At 44.4% G+C, this 22,846-nt stretch overlaps 1 protein-coding gene across 4 annotated transcripts in view; it reads right to left on the bottom strand.

Moving 5' to 3' along the window:
* NPAS2 (neuronal PAS domain protein 2) overlaps nucleotides 1–22,846 on the bottom strand; it is a 99,132-nt gene that overhangs the window by 34,676 nt on the left and 41,610 nt on the right. For all 4 annotated transcript variants that reach the window (XM_066984235.1, XM_066984227.1, XM_066984243.1 and 1 more), the window contains 4 exons: nucleotides 16,320–16,373; nucleotides 11,416–11,564; nucleotides 8,100–8,191; nucleotides 4,897–4,986 (listed from right to left, as the gene is read on the bottom strand). In XM_066984235.1, coding sequence (XP_066840336.1) covers nucleotides 4,897–4,986; nucleotides 8,100–8,191; nucleotides 11,416–11,564; nucleotides 16,320–16,373 — 385 coding nt within the window. The remainder of the gene's footprint in view (nucleotides 1–4,896; nucleotides 4,987–8,099; nucleotides 8,192–11,415; nucleotides 11,565–16,319; nucleotides 16,374–22,846) is intronic.

Genomic DNA, 22,846 nt, shown 5'->3' with positions numbered 1-22,846 from the left:
CTGTAAGGATTTATTACATATGCTCATTACCTGAATATCCCCTTCGTGAAGAATACTTGAAAATAATTTTCATTACTTTTGTATATAACTTAATACGCATCCAGTTGATGCTGTGTGTGATTCAGTTTTACATATATGTATCAACATTATATTCATACAAAATATATTACATTGTCCATGTAATTGTGGACATATGAAGAAAGAGCACCTGAAGGGAAACTGCTGTGCTGAGTGCAGTTCAAGGCTTATGGAACAGTATCGGAAAAGTAATTTTTCCTTCCCAATCCTTTTCTACCTGTAAATGGGAGATAATGGTGCTTATCCACCAGCTTCACACAAGTGTCATGAGGGTTAATTAATCTCCCATCCACTCAACAGTAGCTGCAGGAGGACTGGAAGGAGCTGCTCACAGCTGTATGCAGGGCCTCCTCTGCACCCAATGTGAGCTGTCACCACTCCTCACATTCACCATCACTTTGGCAGTCACCTGAGGTTGTACTTTCAGAGGTGCCCACTGCCAGGACAGGGGGCAATGGACACAAACAGGCCCCCAGGAGGCTCCCCGTGAGCACCAGGAGCGCTTCTGTGCAGTGCGGGTGAGGAGCCCTGGCACAGGCTGCCCAGAGAGGCTGTGGGGTCTCCTCCTTGGAGGCCTTCCAAAGCCGCCTGGAGATGGGCCTGGGCAGCCTGCGCTGGGTGGCCCTGCTGGGGCAGGGCTTGGGCCTGGTGGCCTCCAGAGGGCCCTGACAGCCTCAGCCCCTCTGTGGTGCTGTGATTCTACGCTGCTTTTTGTCTCCATATTGCGACCAAGTTTTGCAGTGTCTCTTCTGTTTAAGATCATATCCATAGGGGCCTGCGACTCTGTGTACAGCAGGAGTTGCAGGAGGCTTTCATTCCACCCACCCATCAGAGCAATCTGCTGCCAGGAGCACCATCTATTCATTGATTTCACTAATTTGCAAGTCCTGGCATTTATACTATTCGCCTCCATCATGTACTATGTCCAGAATTTATTTATTTATTTATTTTCATCTTTCCTGTTGGAAAATGCCAACTTTTTTATTTTATTATTATTATTATTATTATTATTATTTGTGGGTAGGAAACTGGGTTTTCTACTTCTTCATGTCTTTCACAACTCTACCCCTGCAGAGGTTAAGCACACCTGTAGAGCGGTGCACAAAACAATTTCTGGGGCTCATACAGCTCAGGAATACAACAGTATTCTTGAATCAATATGCCAATCAATAATATATTGACGTATCAAATATAAAGAAGGGAGTAAATATTCCACAGTCTCACTGGAGCTGTAGGAAATGTCAGGCAAGCTAATCAGAGTTAATTCTGCACCGAGCCCAAAGAGCAGCCATCTGGTGTTGTGGCAAAAAGGTGACAGGAGAGGTGGACAACATTTGATGACCATGGACAGAAATGCATCAGTTGGAGGGGGACAGTTTGCAGCTTTATCTAATTCCTCTGCTCTGGGCAGCTCTTGCCCCATCAACAGATAGGCACAAAGCGTTGCCGAGTGAGACAGGCAAAGCAGATAAATGATAAATTACAGTGACTGTGGGTAAAGTGGTTACATGAACTACATTAATGCATATTTATGCTGCTAAGCTTTGGATCCTCATTGCACCTTCAAATCTATGGATCCTGCTAACAGAAACTTCTGAGAATTTATTCCTGATAGCTATGGCGGAAAAGATACACCACCTTTGTGTAAATGGGTGCTGGTCATCAAAAACAATACACAATAAATCTGCCCCAACCTCTGCAATCATTTGATGCACAGCTTAAATGTCTGTGTACTTTGAACAAAACAGCCATACTCCAAAATGGGGCTCTTTCCTCAGATTTTCACTGCTTTTTTGGAGGGGGACGAAGAGGAAATATGATGAATAATTCTTGCTGCAGGAAAAAAAAAAAAAAACAAAAAAAACCCCACTACATAGGGTAACTGTAACAGGGTCACAACGGGAATGGGAAGGCTGCAAATGAGACGGGAAGGCTGCAAATGAGACAGGATTCTTTCCCAGCAACCAAAAAAATCAAGATAGTTCTTCTCTTTTGTGCTGGGATTTGACCTCTTGTATTGATATATTAATCCGTATATCTTTCAATGATGCCCATTGCTGCCCTATCTAACAGCAGCACAGCGTACAAAAGTCTTGTACACTATAAGGTGCTGGGTTTTTCCACGTCTGACAATTAACTAAAGCACCCACCATAGCAGAGCAGCTGCCTGAACTTCACCTGGGAGCCAATGGGGAGAAAGAGCCCTCGGGAGGAGCTCAGCCCTGCCAGGACTCCTGCCTTGGCACTATCACCTTCTTGACCAACATCAAGGATCCCTCAGCTATGGGACTAAAGCTGGGTGAGAGGGACACCACAGTCCTGGTCTGTAAGCAGATGCAGCACCTTCTGCCTGAGTCCATGGACAGGCAATGTCCATGGGAAGGCTATCTCCTCCTGTATGTTGGAAATTGTCACTCTGACACCTGTGTTTAATTGTTTTCATTGAGCCAGGCAGGCAAGAGGGGAGAGGGAGGATCCCCCTCCAGAGACCTGCCTGGTTTTGGGGGTGTAACGTGTCATCTGACTGCTAAATGCTATGAGTTGTGACCGGATTTACAAGAGTTCACTTTACTTTAGCTAAAGTCAGTCTTACCACATGAGATAAACCTCTCTTTACATCAACCGACCCTAGAAGTAGCCTCCAAATCTTGTAATAACAGACTATTTAGAATTACCACAGAGGCAGCCGGTGTTTGAAAATGCTCCATGAAACTTAGGGAAGCTGTATTAAAGAGAATTGGATATATTTGTTCTCAGCACCAGAGCCTTTCATGATTTTAATGAAAGAAAATACATCAGATTTCTTGATAGGGGCCCTCAGAGAGCCCTGCTCTATGCTCTGCCCAGTTATGCTTTCCTTTCAGTGCTCAAAGCAGCAGATTTGCAGAGTATCTTTATTTATTTATTTTTTCCCCTGCAGTCACAGAGGAGAAAAAATTGGTATTTTGTCTCTCAAACAGTGACTGAATTTAGCTTCCAAATAGATCCTGGAGGTACACAAAATAAGTGATAAAAATTTTCCAGATAACACTCTGATCAGTTTTAAAATGTAAGAAGACATGTAGAAAGGACAGAACAGGACTAAAATGCCCAGTGAGCACCTCACTGCATGCTCTGTTGGGCCTCTGCCCATGGGCATAGTGCTTTTGCACACCTCGGGCAGGCAGAAGCCATCGTTGCTTGCTCAGGTGCTGTCTCTGGGATGCACAATGTGATCCAAAAGTTGGTGGCACACTTCTTGGTCATTATTTCTCCATCAGCTCTGAGCAGGTCTGTGGGGACTCCTGCCTCTGCCTCCAGGTTGGTCCCTGGCTCAGGCTGCCATGTGCTTCTTCAGCATGACTGGATAATCCTGCTCATCCCTGTTACCGTTTTGGGCTGGATACTGGGCAAGATTACTACACGAGGCATGGCTCTGGGAGGGAAAACCAGTCTAGTTTTTGATGGTTCAGCTCAGGAATTATGGACCTGAATCCATCCACCTTCAGCCATGTGTTGGAAGCAGTTACAGAGGTAACCTTGCAGTTTCAGGGACAGGGTCTGAAATAAGTGACCCTCCCGAACAGCAGTAATTTCCTGCGCAGATCTACCATGTCCACTAAGATCAATATTTGGAAGGAAGCATAAAACACCCAAACCATGAAAAAAACACAAGGCAAACCAAAGAAATTCCATGGAAATCAGAAAGCACATGAAAACACAGCAGTTTGCATGCAGGACAGGGCTCTCTCTGCCTTTGAAGTGAAGACAAATGTCAGAAAATAGTCAACCACTGGGCTTCTCAACTGTTGAGGATTAAAGAAAACTGAAATAGATAGATTCAGTTCAATCTGTTGTTGCATAGCAATATTCTTGCATTTACCGGGAGCTGCCGCCTTTCATCAAGTTCCTTTCGCCTCAGAAGAAAATAATTTTTGTTCGTATTACAGCAAGGTAGCGTGTGTGAAATACATTTGGCTGGGTGGAAAACATAGCACGTATTTGGTGAAAAAGTAAACGAGAGAAAAATAATTGTAATTTTCCTAAGAACATGGGGGTGGTGGTGGTGCAATAATGATTTGGCAGCTATTTTTTTCTCCTGGGCATGCATTTATTTGAGACCAAGCTACTAAAAAATGAGCATTTGCATTAATCCTTAATTACTGTGCCTTTTCTCCTAGAGCAGCCTTAGCAACAGGAGCAGGGTCCAGAGCAGTCCCTCGGCGCTGCTCCTGCAGCCCAGCCCAGCAGACACAGTCTCCAAGAGCAAGACCCACAGATAAAGCAGCTGTGTGTGCCTGACCCCAGCACGAAGCATCACCTGGGAGCAGGGTGCGCTCACCTGGGGAAACCCAGCGTAGCTGGGGGAGCAACCCTGATGAGCAGCAGCCACCAGCTAACTCCCACCCCTCTGAATTCAGCGGGGTTTTGTCCTCTGCCTCCCTGGAGCAGAATAAAGCCCTTACCAAGCTCCTCACCAGGCTGCCAGAGGCACTGGTGCTGTTCTCACTAGCTTAGAAATCAGAGATGGAAAAAGATCAGCCAGGTCACCCCGTCCCTCCCCTGGCCAGAGTATTCCCGCAGAGCTTTTTCTATTCAGACCCAAGTGCCTCATAGCAACAAAAGCCTGAAGTGCATGAATCATACTGAAAGGGAGCAGAGCTGATCAACAGCAGCGACCGGCATAACGCAGGGACAAAAAACCCTCTCTGGATTTGCAGGAAAACATCCTTCCCACCCCAGCCCCCACTTTTTTTTTTTTTTATATGTCCGTTTCTAAAAACTGCAGGGCCCGATCCCATGATTTTTAGTAGAAAAGCTTATGCCGTAGTTACTCACCGGCAAATGCCCTAGAAGAGGTGTAATGCTGTCAGACACGTAGATGATGCTCCCACCTGTGGTTACTGCGATGATGAAGCCATCTAATGCCTAAGGAAAACATACAAGCGGAGAGTGCTTTAGGAGGAAAGAGGGGTGTAAACAGCGTGTCTCGCTGCATGTTGATCAAAACTGTTTTACTTCAGCGCCGTGTGGTTATTGAGTCGTAGGAATGTTATCTCAAGTTGCAGAACAGTAATTCTCTGATTTTACAGTCTGATTTAACTTTTACAACGTTCTTTGTAGTCTAGTAAAACCTACTATTGAAGCAACAAAGGGCTCACAGGAACATTTCATGTCTCAGTTTTTAAATTAATCACACATTTTAATAATGCAAAATGACTAAGACTGGATCCCTTGGAAGTTATTAAAATGAACATTTGAGCTCTGTGTAAATATCAAAGGACGATGAAAGGATGCAGCCCTATCTCAAAATGGTAGTTCTCTGCAAAACCCATAAATCTCAGTTTGTATTAATGTAACGTTGTGTATGGCTGGGCTTTCATGTAAGTAAAAGCAATGCAAATGATCAAATAATCCTTAGCCTGCCTTTTAATTGAGTGATTTATTTTAAAGGTCATGGTATTGGATTACTCATTCAAAGAGAAATTCCCCTTTCTGCAGAGCTTCTTCCTTGCTTAGGTCCCACCTTGCGGTAAGCGCTCTCACACCCAGGACTGCAGTGAGTGACAGCGCTCTGCACGGCAATGCTTTCACTTCAAAATTAGTTTCTTCTTTATTCTGAGCCACCAGGATTTGAGCTAAATCTTGTTCAAAGTTAAATCTAGGTAGATTTCCAGATCTCGAGCTACATCTCACCTACTCTGAGCAGAATCACACTCCCCCCCAAAAATAAAAATAAAAAATCAAAGGCAATATTAGGTGCCCAGAGGTGATATCAAAACTTTCCCATTGCAGTTAAGGAGTCGCAGGTGAAGATCCCAGTGCCTTCAGGTGGAGCAGGTCTGTGTCCTTTCTGTTGGTTTGCTGGCGGCCCCGGGGTTTGTGTTGACTACCACAGCTGAACAGTAGAAGCGCCATAAGCATGATTGAAGCAGAAGAGGGTTTGGGTATGCTCCAGAGGAAATACCTGTTCCTAAGACAGGTGTATTGCTCGGCTGGGGTGGCATGGAGTTACAAAACCTGCCCGTGAATCCAGGAATCCCTCCAAGCAGGGCTAGCAGTTGATCCTGCGAGCCGCAGAGCATCCTGCTCCCCCGCTGACTTCAATAAGGGAAGGAATTTGGAGAACACTAGAAACGCTAATTGTTTCGTAAAAAAAGGAAAGCACAAAGCCTTGAATAAAGACACAAACATATGTTCCTTTTTCCAGAGAATGCTGAGCACCCACAACTATTTAAGTCAATGGGAATCTGCTGGTGCTACAATCCTTTGAAAAGCAGGTCAATAACTTATACCCCAGCAGAAGAGTGTGTGTTTAGCATCTCTGAAAACCCTCCAGCTGCTATAGTTAGTTTTATTTTGTTAATCTAAGTGCACAGGATATGTTTTTTTCTTCTTTAGTATAGTATATTCAAGCTGTTTTCTAAAAAGCATGATAGCTGTTAACCCATAGAAGAGAGCAGTGGTTTCACAAGGCAGCTGGATTGTGCATGTTACTATGGTGAAGGTTTTTCTTTCTTTCTTTTTCCTTTTTTTTTTTTTTTTTTAAATCAAGTCTTTCTTTCATATCCAATGCAAATTATACAAAGTGACTCACATCAGAACTTTGTGGTAAAATCAAGTTAATGTATGCATACATGATTTTATTTTTATTTACTTGCAACTAGTCTTTCCAACACTAAGATGTCAGATCTCTCATCAGAGATTTCACTACTGCAACAGCTGTAGATGGACAAACAGATCCTAGTACCCACTCCTATACAATCTGATGACAGCCTTTTCATGGAGGAAGAAAACGCTGTTTTCAGGAAAGCTGCTGTATTATTACTGTGGTTAAATATGCTTTGATTCTTTTGAATCAACGCTTGAAAAATTCCTTCCCGTTTTTAATAACAGGACAGGAAAAACTTCAAGCAGTCTTGTCCAAATGCTAATAAAATAAGATTAGAGGAAAGGCAAAAAGAAGAAGCAAATAATGAACAGCTGGCTCAACAGGACATCCCGATACTCAATGTTATCATGAAGGGCATACAAAATCACAGTCATAAGAAGGTGGCTTATAAGCTAGGAAACCAAAAGCAAGTGTTTTACTCTAAAACTGTGTGGAATCAAAAGTCAAGAGATTTGCCAGTGTCTTGCTTTCTGAGGGAGATGTTTTAATGCAAACTGAAGGAGTGATGTATATCAGGTTCCTGTGCACTGAAATGGGAGTCAGCGGTTGTGGGTGCAGCATGAGCAAAGCGTCCCTCAGCCCTGAACCTGGGCGTCCCATCACCGCCAAATGCAATGGCTGAGGGAGGGGGCTCGGCAACCTCTGCCTGTTTTGGATGGGAGATGATCATTGTTGAAGAAGGTTCTGGCTGTTACCAGGAGCGAAAAATACATTTTAGCAGCTCATTTGCATTTCATCTCGAACGTGCATAAACGCCATTGAGTCACCTCCCTTCAAATCACAGCTAGTGTTAAAAGCACCTATGGTGTAATTTAAAGATAATTTAAAACCTATCATTGCAAAATAACCCTGCTCCCTATTAGAATAAAAAGTGTTTGATAAGGGCCTGGAAATTCGTTACAGAGGTAGTATTAACCGCATCGAGCCAGCAGGAGCTGTCAGTTTTTATCTGGTTGGACAGCACCTAGCACTAAAAGGACGTGACACTGCTGCTTTTTAGGTGCTACTCTTGCATAAATATTAGGCAATAATAATGCATTACGAGTACAGGAGAAAAACTGCCGCCTGCCCTTTCCCTCACCTCTAGTTGTAAAAAACAAAATGCAAAGTGTGCTTTGAATCCCCCTTCTGGATTGCATTTCTTGGAGCCCCATCTGCACCTCTGCAGGCTGCGGCAGCACGGTGCAATGGTGCCGCTGGTACAAGGGTCAAAAGCACCATCATGTGCCAGCTCTAACCCCTGGCTGACGTGACGGCTTTTCTTGATGGTCAAGTACCTGGATAACTGAAACTTGCCCTCTTGGAACTGCCAACCACACTTTGTTCCACAACAGCTAGACAAAATGAGCAAAGCTACACGCATGCTCACCTCCAACATCAGCTGGGTGAATTCTTCGTTGCTGAGGAATGAAGGCTTCCAGTCCTGCTGAATTTCAGAAATCTCCGTCTGTGCCGAGACTTCTAGACAAATAAAACATTTCATTTTTTTAAAATTCAAAGAAAATTATATTTTGCAAGACTATATGTAAATTGCTGAAAAGATAGAAATCACCTCTATATTCAAAAATTGCAGTTTTCAAGCACAGGTTTTGCATACAGAGTGAGAGAATAATGACTGTCTAAGCTGGGCCCAAATCTGAAGCATTTTCTCTGTTTTTACTCAGCTCAGCTTGAACTGAGAGCTGTGGGAGCTTGTATTCAGCTAGCCATTGGCCTCTATCAGCATTGTTTAGGGATTGATCAAAAGATAAAAACAGTTTTCAGAAAATTAAAATTAAGACAAGGATCGGCATATGCCAAATTGGTATTTACAATTTGATTTTTCCAGATTACGATGCCAGAGAGCTAGAGTTCAGCCTGCAGCTACTGTACCAAATGAGAAGCAGCAGGAAACCTCATTCAGAGAAGCCCCAAAGCTTCACAACCCCAAACAGCAAATGAATTTCTCCATTCTCCAAAATACATGTGATATCTGGGTGTTGGTGCCAGCCTTGCATGGTGCTGCTGCCCCACTCTCTACTGTGGAGAAGGGATGGAGCACCGGTGTGTCATCCCAAATCCTGTCTGGAGGGGGTCTCCTGGACTCATGCCCTCATGGGCATCCTCCATGTCCTCCATGAGCTCATGGAGGATGCCCACGAGGATGACCCAGCTGTTGGCCAAGCCTGGCCAGCAGCAGCCAGTGGACACCTAGTGCCTGAGAGCTTTCCATGGAGGAGTGTGGGCACGCCGGCGTGACGCATCATGTGTTTGCAGTGAAACCTGGCACCGTACCAGGGAGATCTGGGTGCACTGTGTTAAGCCGTTTCCTCCAAAAAAAACAGTGACTTGTGTTAGCTTTACCCGAGCAAGGCATTACCAGACTTGTCAGACGACGTTATGGGGGCAGATATTATAATTTAGGGAGGCTGGCACGGGTTTTGTTCGCTGCTCACTCTGCTTCTCCAGAAGTGCTTCTTCATTCAGCGCTGGTAGTGAGGGGATGCTGAGAGCAGCCTGTCTTCTCCTTTCAGTGCCGCCTGCTAATTAATCCTATTGATTAACACTTACAGAGCATGTAATACCCAATGCTCCCTATTCTGAGCACACAGGCAAACTGGCCGGAGAAACGAAAGTGGCTGAATGATATTAAAGATGGTAAATTTATAACAGTGCCTGTGCATGTCATCTCCTAGAGATAAACGAAAGCCTTCGCCTGAGCTTTCTGAGTGGCATGCAGCTTGTTCAGCTCGCTTTCTGTGCTGCTGGGGGCTGTCACGGGCAGCACAGCGGCTCGGCACTGCTGGGATGGTTTTACAGGGAGATTTCAAAACCAGGCAAAGGAAAAAGAGCGATCAGCCCCTGTAGGACTTTTATTATGTAGTCTCAAAATAGAGGATGCTTTCGGCAGGGCCATAGCTTGGAAAAGCTGATATACACAAAACATCAACTGCTGGAAGAATTACTGGAGATTTGGGAGATTCTGTGGATTATGAAGAAAGAGACTGTTTACGAAACAAAAAAATCTAAAAATTGACCCGTTCCTCTGTTATAAGTAAAATCTTGGTTTAGCCTACTAAGTGAAAGGGAAATATGACTGAATAAACCAGATCCAAACTATTCTGAAGATAATCAACTTTAAACTGTGATGCTTTGTATTATATTGTGTGACTACTAATCTAGTTTAAAAATAGACAATATTTACTGTTTTTAGCAAGTGCACAAAACCAGTCGTAGTTTGACCCAATTGCTGTGAAAGGATTTGTGACTGTTAGATTTCTTTTACCTAGTTTTTCTTCTAGAAATGAAGTGCCTTTTGGCGTAAATTATTTAGGCTATCAGCTGCACTTGTCTACAATGTTTCAAGCCTTGTGTGATTGTTCTTTGCCTGGCTCTTATAATTGGACATATTCACATTTTCCTTTACTCTGCCCTGGGCAGCTAAAAAAAATATATGTTATTACTGTCTCTTTTTAATAGGTATATACAATTATCAGACTTTGAGATGTCCTAGTCATGCCCTCCCATATAAAATCACCTAGTCTATGGCAAAAATAAAATCGTTTAAAGAGAAACTTTGCTCTAACAACAGAATCACTATAATTATTTCCTCAGCAAGTTTGACATTTGCGACTCCATTATGTTGGGAGTCATGATACAAGAGTTTTTATGTTCTTTTCCATTTCCCCCGGAGCATCTCCAGGGTGGGAGATGCCCGATGAGCAAAGGCGAGCCAGCTGATGCTGACGAGAACCTTCTCTGCTTTGAGGGACCAGGGACATTCCCCACAGTCACCTGCTGAAACCTCATCTTCTCCCTCAAGGGAGCAGGGCAAGAGGGCCCCATTTTAAACCAGTGCCCTGATTTATAAAGAAGAAGCACTTCGGCTGTTTTTTTTTTTTTTTTTTTTTTTTTTTCCTGCTGGAAGATGTTAAATGCATCGGGGAGCCTGCTGCGTGTGCTTCTCAGGCCTACTGGAAACTAGACCAAAGGGACTAGAGCAGCAGGGGCAGAAATGCCCTCTGCGGTGAGGGTGCTTTCTAAGACACTTCACTGTCCCCGCTCTGTGCATTTTAAAATAAGCTCCTGGTTTTCCAAGGCCAAACTTGACCATTGCAACTGCACAGTGCGCAAATGATGTGAGATAGCTTTCTGCTTGGGCAGGCCAGGTAAAGCATGTCAGCTACCTATGGATGCAATTTGCTGACACCGACTTCAAAAAACCGGGGCTTTTCTGGTCTGAATCTTCTGCTCTCTGTGGAAGTTGAGTCCCACACAGTCCACTGAGGAGCAGGGGGCTGATCAGATTGCTTCCTGGCACTTTTATCTGGAGAAGCTGAGGTGAATGCTCTGTTCTTCTGCTCAATATGGCTATTTTCAAGGAAGGGAATCTCCCCTCTGGCCTCAGACCCCTCTCCCCAAAGCATCTCTCTTCTTCACATATGCTGCAGGGCATTGCTGCCTCAGTTCCTGACATTTGTCCCCTCCCCTAGCAGGTTGAGAGCCATTCTCAACTAACGAGCAGCCGAAGAGATAGATTTGGGCAGCACTGTGCCTGCAAATTATCTTTTTAGAAGCTATGAGATAGAAAAAAATATACCTTACATTGGCACTTTTAGGCCCCTTGAGCCATTTTGGTAATCACTGAAGAAAACAATATTGTAATGCCGTTTGGCAAGCGCGTGACGAGCTGCAGGAACTCTTACCATTGTGTTTCTGCAGAAAGCCAATGACTTTTTCCAGCACAGTAGTTTTGTCCATTTTGCGGGTGTTGCCTGGAAGCATTGAGCTGAGCTCTTTGATGAGAACATTGAACTGATCACGCCTCTTCTTCTCAGACTTGTTACGCGAAGCCCTGTAGACAGGGAAAAAAAAAAAAAAAAAAGGATGAGCAGAGAGAAGAAAAATCCTCATGCACCTCCTCTTTGCAATGTACACACATGGAAATTAGCTTGCTGCGTGCCTCACCATGTGAAGATCTGCGCTGGCCTCTAGCAAAGCTGCAGAGACAAGTAGGAGGCAACGGTTCCCACCTCCTGCTCTTGTCTCCAGACCCCTTTTAGAGCCCAGCAGAGAGATGCTCGCCCCTCTGTGCTGCCTCTGGATGCTGTTTGGACAAGCCTATCAGTCAGCATTAGGCCTGCAGGCGAAGGAGCTCTGTCTGTCTCCTGGGCGCATACAGCATCTTGAAAGTCCACACAAAGCAAGAGGAAACAGGGCTGCTCCAACACTATCAGTTGGGCAAAGCATTCGTAAAGGAGAAGAGGGGAGACTGATTAAAATGTGGGGCATACCCATCTGTGCAGTTTTAAGAAAGAGAGAGAGAGAGAGACCCCAGTCCTGCAGCTCAGCCACTGCACTGGAATGGGGTCCACCTAGAGCAACCTGCCTGCTTTGCCCAGGTCCTCTCTCTACATCTAAATTGGGTTATGGAGAGCCATGGGGCTGTTGCCTCCGAGTCATTCAGATCAAGGACCTCAGCAGAGGCTGCTGCGGCTGCCAGCTGGTTCATGTGCCACCTAGCTCAGTCTCCTTTCCAAGGTCGTGAGGGCAAGGATGTGTATCCAGACCTGGGGGCTCAGAAGTGCTAGCAGGGGTCCCCTTCTTGTCCATGTCTGCGTGGCACTGGGCAAATTGCTTACGGTCATGATGCCCCAACTCCTCAGGTGTAAAATGGGGACTCCGCAACTTTCTCTGCCAGTCCTGACTGTTTTGATTGCTGACTCCTCAGAGAAAGCCTACTTCTGCTGCTGTATTTCAAGAGCTCGTAGAAAGAAAGGACCCGACTTCATCTGGGGTGTTTTGGCACCTTCATAATATTATCATTAATCTGTTGATCATCTTTTCAGATTTTTCAGTGCACTTTTTTATTATTTTTTCTTTTTATTTTTTCCTTTTAAATATATATCAAGCTATACACAAGGGAAGGTTTCTGAATGGTCCCTATGAATACGACGATCCCTCTATGTGGAGGGTATCTCCTGGACTTCTGTAGCCATGCAAAAATAGAAATAAATACGACCCAGAAGGTTTGTTTGTTCTTCTGAAAGTTTCTCAAGCAGACAATATTTGCTTTGCTAGTTACATAAAGATCTAAAAATCTGGTTGCATGTAGGCAGGAAAGGAAAGCCAAGAGGTCGGTTCTCCTTCTGAGTGTCTCGGTCCCAGTTAAATCTGCTGTACCTTGTAAGGAGCTCTGTACACATGCTGGTGAAAATCAGAGCAGAATTTAGCCCGGCATTTACGTCCCCCCAAGGACCAGTATGGCAATAAACATTTTCAGCAGAGAAATCACTGCAGAGGCTTCTGGATGTTACTACTGACAGAGGGGTAATTTTTGTTTGTCTTGCTCTCAACCCTGAACACACTTGTAGATGCACTGGATGGAAGCCAATGCTTGATTATTTTACAGCACGGAACACAAGAGATTGGGTGGATGCTGCCTGACTGATTCCAGCCTGCTCTTATTACAGCGTAAAAGGCTGTCAGAACAAGATGTGAAAAGCTCCATCCTTATCCTATTTCTGTACAGTTCAAGGGGACTTAAAGAACATCAACATTTTGCTTCCTCATAATTCAATCCTCAGTTCATTTTAAGCTCAAAGGGTCTTGATCCTCCTAAAAATAAAATAAAGAACCAACCATCTATAGGGAAAATGTTGCTTTGCCAAAATATAAAGATGCTTTGACAGAAATGTAAAGTATCTATTTTTAACACTTGAATTTTATTCACAAAGGAAATAAAAAACCTCCTCTAGTGGAAATAACTCTACCAAGATCTGAATCGATGATCGCAGTTAAATTTATAAAAGAGAAAAAACCCACAATTAGGTCATCTAAACTATCCCTGTACAGTTGTAAATGCTTTTGTTCAGTCCAGTTGTAAATGTCTTAAATAATGCAGTTTTCAACACTTCCCTTGGAAGATTATTCCCTCGCCTTGTTTACTTCACTGCTAGGGCATATCATTTACAGTAAGCCAAAACAGTCTGTGTCTTAATTCCATACTGTTTGTCCCAGTTCTCCTCCCTCCTCGCTACTCCGAAAAAATATATGGCATATCCAAGGGGAAGAAGGAGACACGGTATGAATAAAATCTGGATTTTTAGTGAATACAGCTAAAGGCAATACAGGACAGCTTGAATTCAGAAAGATCAAAACCACCAATTTAAAATGTGTTCTCAATAGCCATTTTTATTCTTGTATATTTGCTGCTTATTGTCTTAAAGAGAGGCTGATACTTGTTGACTAGTAGCTGTTGCACTACGCTGATTTACAATGAAATGTGACTTTACACTAAATTTCACATTCCTCTTTGCTGTCCAATGGGTTATATAATTAGAATAGAATAGAATAGAATAGAATAGAATAGAATAGAATAGAATAGAATAGAATAGAATAGAATAGAATAGAATAGAATAGAATAGAATAGAATAGAATAGAATAGAATAGGATGTTCTAAACATCTTGAAGAGGTCTTTAATGCTGCCATGTTTGGGGCCATCATATCCACATTTTAGTGTTTGGAATGAGGTTAGGGAGTCAGGCAGCACAGAACAGGGCTCAAAATAACCAGTATCCTGAAGGAAGAGCTGTGCAGCTCAGCCGAATAAGAAACACTTGGCCCAGAGGTGAGAATGCAGATGCCTGTCCTCGGGAGAGGATGGCCACTCTTCTCAGCATGGGCAGGATGTCTGGATAATACAGACTGTATGTGCCTAATAAACTGAAGCTGATAGCAAATGGGGGGAGCTACTCACACTTCTCACTTGAGATACCCAGCTCCTGGCCTGGGAACACCCTCAGTGAGTTATGTCCAGAAAATTCCAGTCTCACCTACTTTTTACTCAAGAAATGGAAGAAGAGAGCAATTTTCCTTGCATTTTTTTTTGCCCCCTCTTGTCTTTCTCCACTTAGAGGGACCCATTCCTCATGCTGAATAGAATAAAACAGACTCTGTTTCCCCTACATCGCAGACGAGATGAGAGCCCTTAGTTTTTAGAGCACAACAGAATAATGTTCAGCCAATGGCTTCTCCCATGTTTGACTTTCTTTAAAGCTTTGGAAGAAAACATTGCAGCTTTTAAACGAATCTTAATGGTTCTAGTATACTATAGTAACTTTAGACTGTTGTGAAGCCTCTCATGCTTTTAAACGTAATTTCCAATTCAGATTTATTTCTAAATACCAAAATGTACTTAAATTATGTTCTAAAGAAGTGATTTCCCCTTTACATTTTAAAAGTTATATATTTTTTTTATTCTACCTTTGAGGAGACCTGCCCCAGGGCACGACAAAAATTCCCTCCTCGAACAAGCGGCACGAAAATCACACCAGATGGTGATGACAATCGCCGATCGTGAGGATATGCCTTATCCTATTTTTGTCCTCTCTGTATTCATTTAGCGCATTTGTTCCTCAACAATGCTAATATCTTGAAAACGGGCAGGACTTAAGCGTGCCAAGCGGTGATGCTTGATTGCAGGTGCTGGCTGCCTCCTGCTCACCACCTCCTTGACCCCAGGTGCCCGCACCAGCATCCTACACTCCCTGGGGCCCCGTGCACTCTCTATCGGCTGCTGTTGGCCCAGGAGCATGCACAAATTAGAGGTAAGAGCAAAGGAGAGCGGTTAAGCTTGGTAGCGGCGTGTGCTGACCTATATTGGTGAGAAAAAGCTGCAGGGAGGGAAGAAGCGGAGAAGGAATCAAAGGAGATGAAACTGGATCAACTAGTTGTGCCTGGACTGGAAATACTCTCATTAGGGGGAACCAAGGGAAAAAATGCATGCAGCCGACGGCTCCCTCTCAAGCAATTGGACTGTGGGCTGCAGTATTGGTAATGCTTCCAGAAAAGAATATAAAAATAAAAAAAATCAACAACCACAAATGCTTCCAAACAGCTTTAGTGACACTGCAGATGCCGGCCAGATTGGACGGTTATTAGCGTTTGATTGCCACGGTTCTTCTGCCTTGAAGCACACCCTTCCCCTGCCCACAAAGTGCTCACAACAATTTCCTGCCCACGGATCAGCTGGGACTTTATCCTGGAGCGAAGAAGAGATGTGAATAAATGTTTCTGCCACTTTAGGGCTGACACAGCACTTTGAAAGGTCTTTATCTGGTAGGAAGGTAACTTCTGGGTGTTTTCATCACTGTTAGATAAGCATTGCTGAATAAATGACCATCATATTATATATAAAAAAAAAAACAAACACATTTTTAAAGTTACTTGTCTTTTGCAAGATGTTTCTTATAAAAAACAACCAAAACCAACACACATTTTATACACTCTGGGAGCTAGGATGATGTACTATAGCAGCAGGAGTATGTTGTTGGTTCTTCAATCCTCGTGGTCTGCAGTACTGTGAAAAAAAACGATCAATGCCTTTGCTTTTTTGACAATTTCTGCAGGAAACATTGCTAAGTTATTTTCCTCTTACAGGGTAGCCAGGAATAGGGATCTGTGATATGGCAGTTTTTCAAGTTGCGCTTGGCTTTCTTTTCCTCTCTCTTTTTGATTAATTGATTACGGATAAAACAGCTTCTGCAGCAACAAACACTATTAAGCTCTCCGCGAGTTAAACAGAGTTATAAAAGAAGAAGTGCTCACCTCTTTGCCCTGTCTTTCTCATCTTCATCCATTAGATTGTCTAAGCAGTTTTTTCTGTTGAAGGAATGCAAGAATCATTATGAATCGTCATGTTGTTAGCTCTACTTGCAGGTTAATCTCAGTCATGCTATTTCATTTTAATAACAGAGTGATGATATCCAGGTCAGATAAATGTGTCAGCAGTGCTCTGTGCCACAGTCCTTGATTTTAAGGAACATCCATCGCAGATAACATTATTCCTCAGCATCTCGCTAGCTGTAGGGGCTGCAGCCAGGGATGAAGGCTCCCAGGCACAACACTGTGTGCCAGCACAGTACATAAACAGACTTTTCTTGGGGGATTTTCAGTGTCAAGGTTACTTTCTGCCAGCTTGCAGGCCAGATGAACCCCAGGGTGTGAGCAAGTTGAGGAGGCAGTTTCAGCCCTCCCACGTTCCCCAAAAACGGACGGGCTGGACTGGTACAGAGCCTGGGGGGGCCGAGCAGACCCGGTGCCCTGAGGAGGAGGCTGCATGTTTCCTCCAGCCCCTCACCGCATCTCACACCTCTGCCACAGCACAGGAGCTGCAATCCTGCTGCATCCCACATAAATATTTTCTGAATGGGCAGCACAACGCTGCTGTGAGCCCTGGGCATGGTCAAAGCATCATTTCCAAAGTGACGGTGTAGCAGCGTGCCATGATAATGCTCGTTTTCAACAACCAGATTTTCATTTAACGTTTCCTCAAAATGTAGGACATAAAGAAAATTGAAGGGGGGAGGAGGGAAGTTAATTGCCGTGCATTATTTAAGTCCATGGTATTTTCCACATATGAGTCACACAGGAATTTGCCTGTTTAAGGAACGTTTTATTAAAAAACAGGAGTGAAAAGTTATCAATGCTAAGAACAGTGGATAAACTCCCTCCTTCTGTCAGTGGCTCTTTTACAGTCATATTCCACCTGCTTATTACTCAACAGTTAGCTAAGAACATGCAACTACCCTGTAATTTTTTATCAAATATAAGAGGAATGAAAAATTAAAGCTACAGGTCAGTGATTGGAGGGTAAAGCTAGTGCTTCACAGGATTCAATGTGCTGACGGAGGAGCATAAATAGAAAATATGAAGGCTGAAGGAATCCTGTTATACAGAACAAAATAAAAAATAACACCATGTAGTTTTTTTTTTTTCCAGATACTTCTTTGACTTGAAAACAGGCAAGTCAGCCATATTGCAATCTATATTTTAGACTAGGAATGTGTATAGACCCAGTTAAATTTGTAATAAAAATCCAATATCATTTTACAAATGCTACAGGTGATTATTCCCCCAGCTGAAGAGTTGGGCTGCTAGCCCAACAGATGAGTTTTCAAATGATTCAGGAAAAAGTGTAATGACAAAATTCAGTGTTTTTTATTGCTATTTGCTCACATACTGAAACGGAAATGTTCAGCTATGTTATCTGAGAGAAATGAAAGCATCAGTAGTATGGCAAGGGGTGGCACTTAGGATTTTGTTATCTTTCTTTGCTAGACCTTAGCTCAAAACGCTCCATAGCATGCACTCCTGTTGAATGCAGGATATGACATGTGAGGTGGGGCGGCGTCAGCAGAGGACGCCGCTTTCTGTGAATCACCAAAGATCTTCCTCTGAGGCTCTTCTATTTGCAACAGATTCCCAGCAGAAAGCAGGAATACAGGGACCAGAGCTCTGGGTGGCTCTGAGTAGGGTTGGGGGCAGATGGGGCACTCGGGAGCGATGCTGCTCAGCCCCATCTGTTTCCACCAGGCACGGCAGACCTATGGAAAGAGGCTTCCTGCAGCTGCACTCCACAAACTGTCACGGAATTGCACTGGGGGGAAGCCTCTACCCTTACCGGGGAGCAACAGGTCTAACTGGTCTGTTCTGCCAGGGATTTGGCTAGATCTGTACAGCAATGCGTGGCCGGCTTCCAGTAAACAAGGTTTCTCACTGACTGACATGAAATTCTGGACCTGCTGTGCTGTTGCTAGTGTTAGACAATATCTAATTGTCATTTCACTTCTGTTTGCTCACACGGCAAAATCTCCAGAGCATTGTAAGCATCGCTAGCAGTGTTTGCCAGTACGTATGTACCATATGAAATTAAAACTGCTCTCAATAAAATAGATCCGGCAGAATGTACAACTGCTGCTAACCAGTGCTGTCACACCTCTCCTGAGCCTGACAAGATGCTGGCTAACACCAGGAGGAGGAACCCATGCCACGGAGCTCAGGAATGCGCTTAGGGCAGCCTGCTTGCTTCGCATTATCCTCCCAGTCCTGGAGCCAGTAGGGTCCCAAGTGGCAAGCTGGGAATCTCCTCTTTCATCCCTGTCAGTGCCTGGCTGGGCAGGCAATGCTGGCTCCCTGCAGTGACGGAGGAGGCAGCGAATTCCAGGGCCCGCTGCCACGCTTCCCCTGCAAAGGCATGGCATAAAAAACAAGTAGCACCAGGATTTCATAAAACAGTCCTTTCATGCGAACAGAGGATTGGAAAACCTACGGGTAACGGCACCACATTACCTAACTCCTGCCAACGGAGCGTTTAACAGGGACATTTATGTTTGGGGCTTCATCAGTACCATCATCATTATCAACAAAGAGTGAAGAAGCTATCACTCCTGGAGTTGGGAAACACCTAAAAGAAGGAGAAAGCTCACATACTCCTACCATGACAGCACTCAGACAAACAGACTACAGAAAGACACACACCCACAAGCAGAGCAAACCAAACCAAAGGCAAGTTTTTCAGCTGTTGCCTGAAGTGCTCCTCAGACAACTTCCTACCATCAAAAGAGCTCAATTTTAAGAAGTAGGAATGTACAGCATGAGAAACAAGGCAGGCAATAAAGGCCATCATCACATCTGGGACATCTGGATGGGCTGACGGCTGGGCCCCTTCTGTACAGAAACGTGTATAGAAATACTTTATTTCATATGCCTTCCTTTTGGGGATATTTTTTGTCTATTTTTCATGATGAGTGTTTCTTCAGCTAGTGGGGAAATGTGTCATTCTGGAAACAAAAGAATGGCTAAAACTCTTAAACCATGCACCCCTGGCTTAGTTATCAGATGGGGAATTACAGCACGAACATCTCCCCCCCATTCATACAATGAAGAGTTGCTTGGGGAAGGATTAATTCAAGCATGGTGCCAGCTCACTCCGGGAATCCCCAGAAGAAAGGCTGCATATGTTTGTTTTGATACAGCCTATTCCCAGTGGACACAGAGCTTGCACTGTAAAATTCTTATGGCCCCAATCACCTCATGCTGCACTGGAAAAATGGCTTTTAGTGAGTTAAACTATCATTCTCCTGTGTCAGGGATGTTGGTTTCCCTCCTTACTGTCCTACTGCTCACGAGAATACACCGTAAAATGACTGACACTCAAATGCAAGTAAGCAGCTATTGATTTCCCAATAAGTTGCCACGTGGCCAGCTAATCTCAGCTCCTGCAAATCAGCCTGACATTTAACAAGAATCTTCAATCACCTTTGTTTAACTCAGCTGAAGGCAATCTCTCTGTTGATGATGGCGAAGACAGAGACGTAAATCTCCTTTAGAGGCCCTGGGATGTGCCTGGGGAAGCCTGGTGAGCAATCACAGGCACGCACAGCCACACTGCTGTGCTGGCACTGCTGCCGGGTCCCCTGCCCGGGATGATGGCACCAAGGTCTGATTGTGGACACATGGCAGCATTGTCCCATGGGTGCTACACAGCACTAAAGTAGACTAAAAAGTAGAGTATTTCCCTTCCAAGCCTTGCTGGGTGGGCAAAGAGAAAGACAAGCACATGGGAAGGAAATAGAGACAGGCAAGAAGTGACCATCTGAACGTTTTAAATGTCTTGTTCTACGTTTCTTTAACATGGATGAAGCGCTCAGACAACCCACCACGAGGGTTATGGTGGGTACACACACAGGAAGGATTTGTATCAAATCAGAATAAACTGAGACATTCACAGGCACATCAAACTTATATGCACCCCTCCACATTCATTTTTCATATGTAAACCTCTGAGCTGTTACAAGAACATGCTAGGGCCCATAGCTAAATACAGCACAATCCCACCCATCCCAATCCAAACTGATTTATGAAAATGCAAACAGAGTAACCTGAACAAAACTTAAGAAAATAATAATAAAGAACCTTCTCTCCCTATGATATACATTGTTATTTGAGAAGGGACTGTGCCTTTTGAGTGGAAGAAAGGCCATCTGCAGCTACAAGAGGTCATGTTATGCTGCAATTTTTACGGGAATCACTGTTTTTATGAGCGAAGGAGAAATCCATGAGTGGATCCATGGTGTCTACCTTTAGAGTTATGATTGCTTTTGTCTGACAGTGTGCAGCTCAGTCTTCATGCCTTCAGTGGTTTACTACATTTTGTTTACACTAGAGAAGAGGTTGTTTATAAGTTTCCCAAAAAGGTACAGGACAGAAAGAAAAAAAGAAGAAAACTTTATGAGGAAAGGTAAACTTCATGAAACTCATGCGCTTCTCCAAGTTTCATACATATTTTCACTGAATCTATAGCTGGTGCCTGGCTTAAAGCAAAACAGACATTAAAAAAATAGTTCAAATGTAGCCAATGAAAATGATGTAATTTGACAGAAATTAATGCTCTGCTCTTCTGAACTGGGGCTGGCAGGAGACTGCTCACAGGTAATGCAACTGAGTGTTACGAGATTATAATGAGAAGTAAAAGCTCATAATGTACTCTGGTTTTATCCATTACATTTTTTCCCATTTAGTGGGAAAAGGTATCCTTTTCTGAATGTCAGGAGTGTTGCACCTATTTCTGCGAGCTTCCCCCCACTACCCTGGTGGTGCTTAGATTTTGGGGTGTGCAGCACGTGAACCCCTATGGCCATGGCATGACTCACATCTGTTTGAGCCAGGAGTAACACTGCCAGTGCCAGGAGCAAGGCATGCAAGGAGGGCAGCTGGGGTGAGCGCAAAGCGCCCTTTATCTCTAGCTTGTGAGCAAGGCGTAAAGTTTGTGCAGAGCCTGACGTCTCTGACAGAGATCAGTACATGCATGCTCGTTATCTTCCTTGTTACAATCGTTACCGAATGGTGAAAGCCACTCAGACTTCAGTGAGCAGGCTAAGTGAATCCCCGGGTTCAACCCCGCTCCGCTCTCCCCTCACACGGCTGCAAACAGAAAGGCAAACAAATTAAACTAACATTAATCAGCAAAGACTGCCATCTGTATAACTCCAAGCATTTCTCCGCGTGCCTGTCCCCTTCCAGCAATGCTAAACAGGATTAGCCTTCCGTGGGCGGATGGGAAAAGTAGGTCAGTTTGGTAACATTGCTGCGTGCGATGAGCGGAGGACGTGATTGTAATGGTCTGCTCGCAGCTCGCTCTCCTGCGGAGTGGGACCTGGGCTCGTCGTGGGGCACACGGTCCTCAGGAGGGAAAGCCTGTTTGTCTAGGGAGAAGGACAGCACCCTTATAGAAGGACAACGCATTTATAGAAATGGGGGCTTTGCAAAAAATGGACAGTGCATTGGATTTGATGTGTGTTTTAACAAGGAAACCAAGGCATGGGGCAGTTAAAGGCTAAATTATTACTAGTTCGGTATATGCATATTTCCCTCCTCTTATAAAACTGTGCAGAGTCAGGCAGTGTGTTACCACCATAAGTGTAGGAAAAATGGGTCATTTTTTAGAAAAAGGGGGTGCACAGCCAAACATTGTCAAAGATTGTGCTCAGGCAAAGTAGCAATGGATGGTAAATCATCGAGTGGAGGTATTGTCTTTCTGTGTTGACTTTATTGGGTGTGTAGGGATGGTGTCAGGAGAGCCAAAGCTCACCTTGACGCTTGCAGGGAACATCAACGGCAACAAGAAGAGCTTGTTCTGCCACACCAGTAGTAAAAGGTTGAACAAGGAAAGACGGTTACAGAACTGGAGTGGTGGGTGGATTAGTGAAAGCAAACAGGTATGTCTGAGGTACCTATGCCTTCTCTGTCCTTGCCTTCGCCAGCAAGGTCAGCCAGGCCTATGTGTTGGAGGCAGGGCCGTGGAGGAGCAGAAGGACCAGCAATGATGAGGGAACTCGAGGGAGCTTGAGGAAATTTGCCCCATACAAGTTGGGGGGGCCTGGTGGTCAGCCTCCACTGGTGCTGGGGGAGCTGGTGGTATCCTCAACTGGGCTGATTTCTCTCATCTTTGAGAGGCTGTGGAGACTGGGGGAGGTCCCTGATGACTGGAGAAAGGCAGATATGCCCATCCTTCAAACAAACAAAAAAACCCTAATGGATTTACCAAGTGTAAATCATGCCTGAGCAACTTGATTGCCTGCTATAACTGACAGGATCTGAAGGTGGAGACAGAGCGGTCTATGTCATTTATGTTGGCTTCATGCTCAAAGGCAGGGCTGCTATCGGGGGACACAGATGGTAGGCCCCGAAGCGCTTGCCCCGTGAGGAGAGGATGGGGGAGATGGGCTGGTTCAGTCTGGACAAGAGATGGCTTTGGGGCATCTAACAGGCCCCCAGTTCCTACAAGGAGTCAA

The sequence above is a fragment of the Anser cygnoides genome, chromosome 1 (assembly GCF_040182565.1).
Source record: "Anser cygnoides isolate HZ-2024a breed goose chromosome 1, Taihu_goose_T2T_genome, whole genome shotgun sequence".
NCBI classification, from domain to species: Eukaryota; Metazoa; Chordata; class Aves; order Anseriformes; family Anatidae; genus Anser; species Anser cygnoides.
This window is presented reverse-complemented; position numbering and strand designations above follow the sequence as displayed.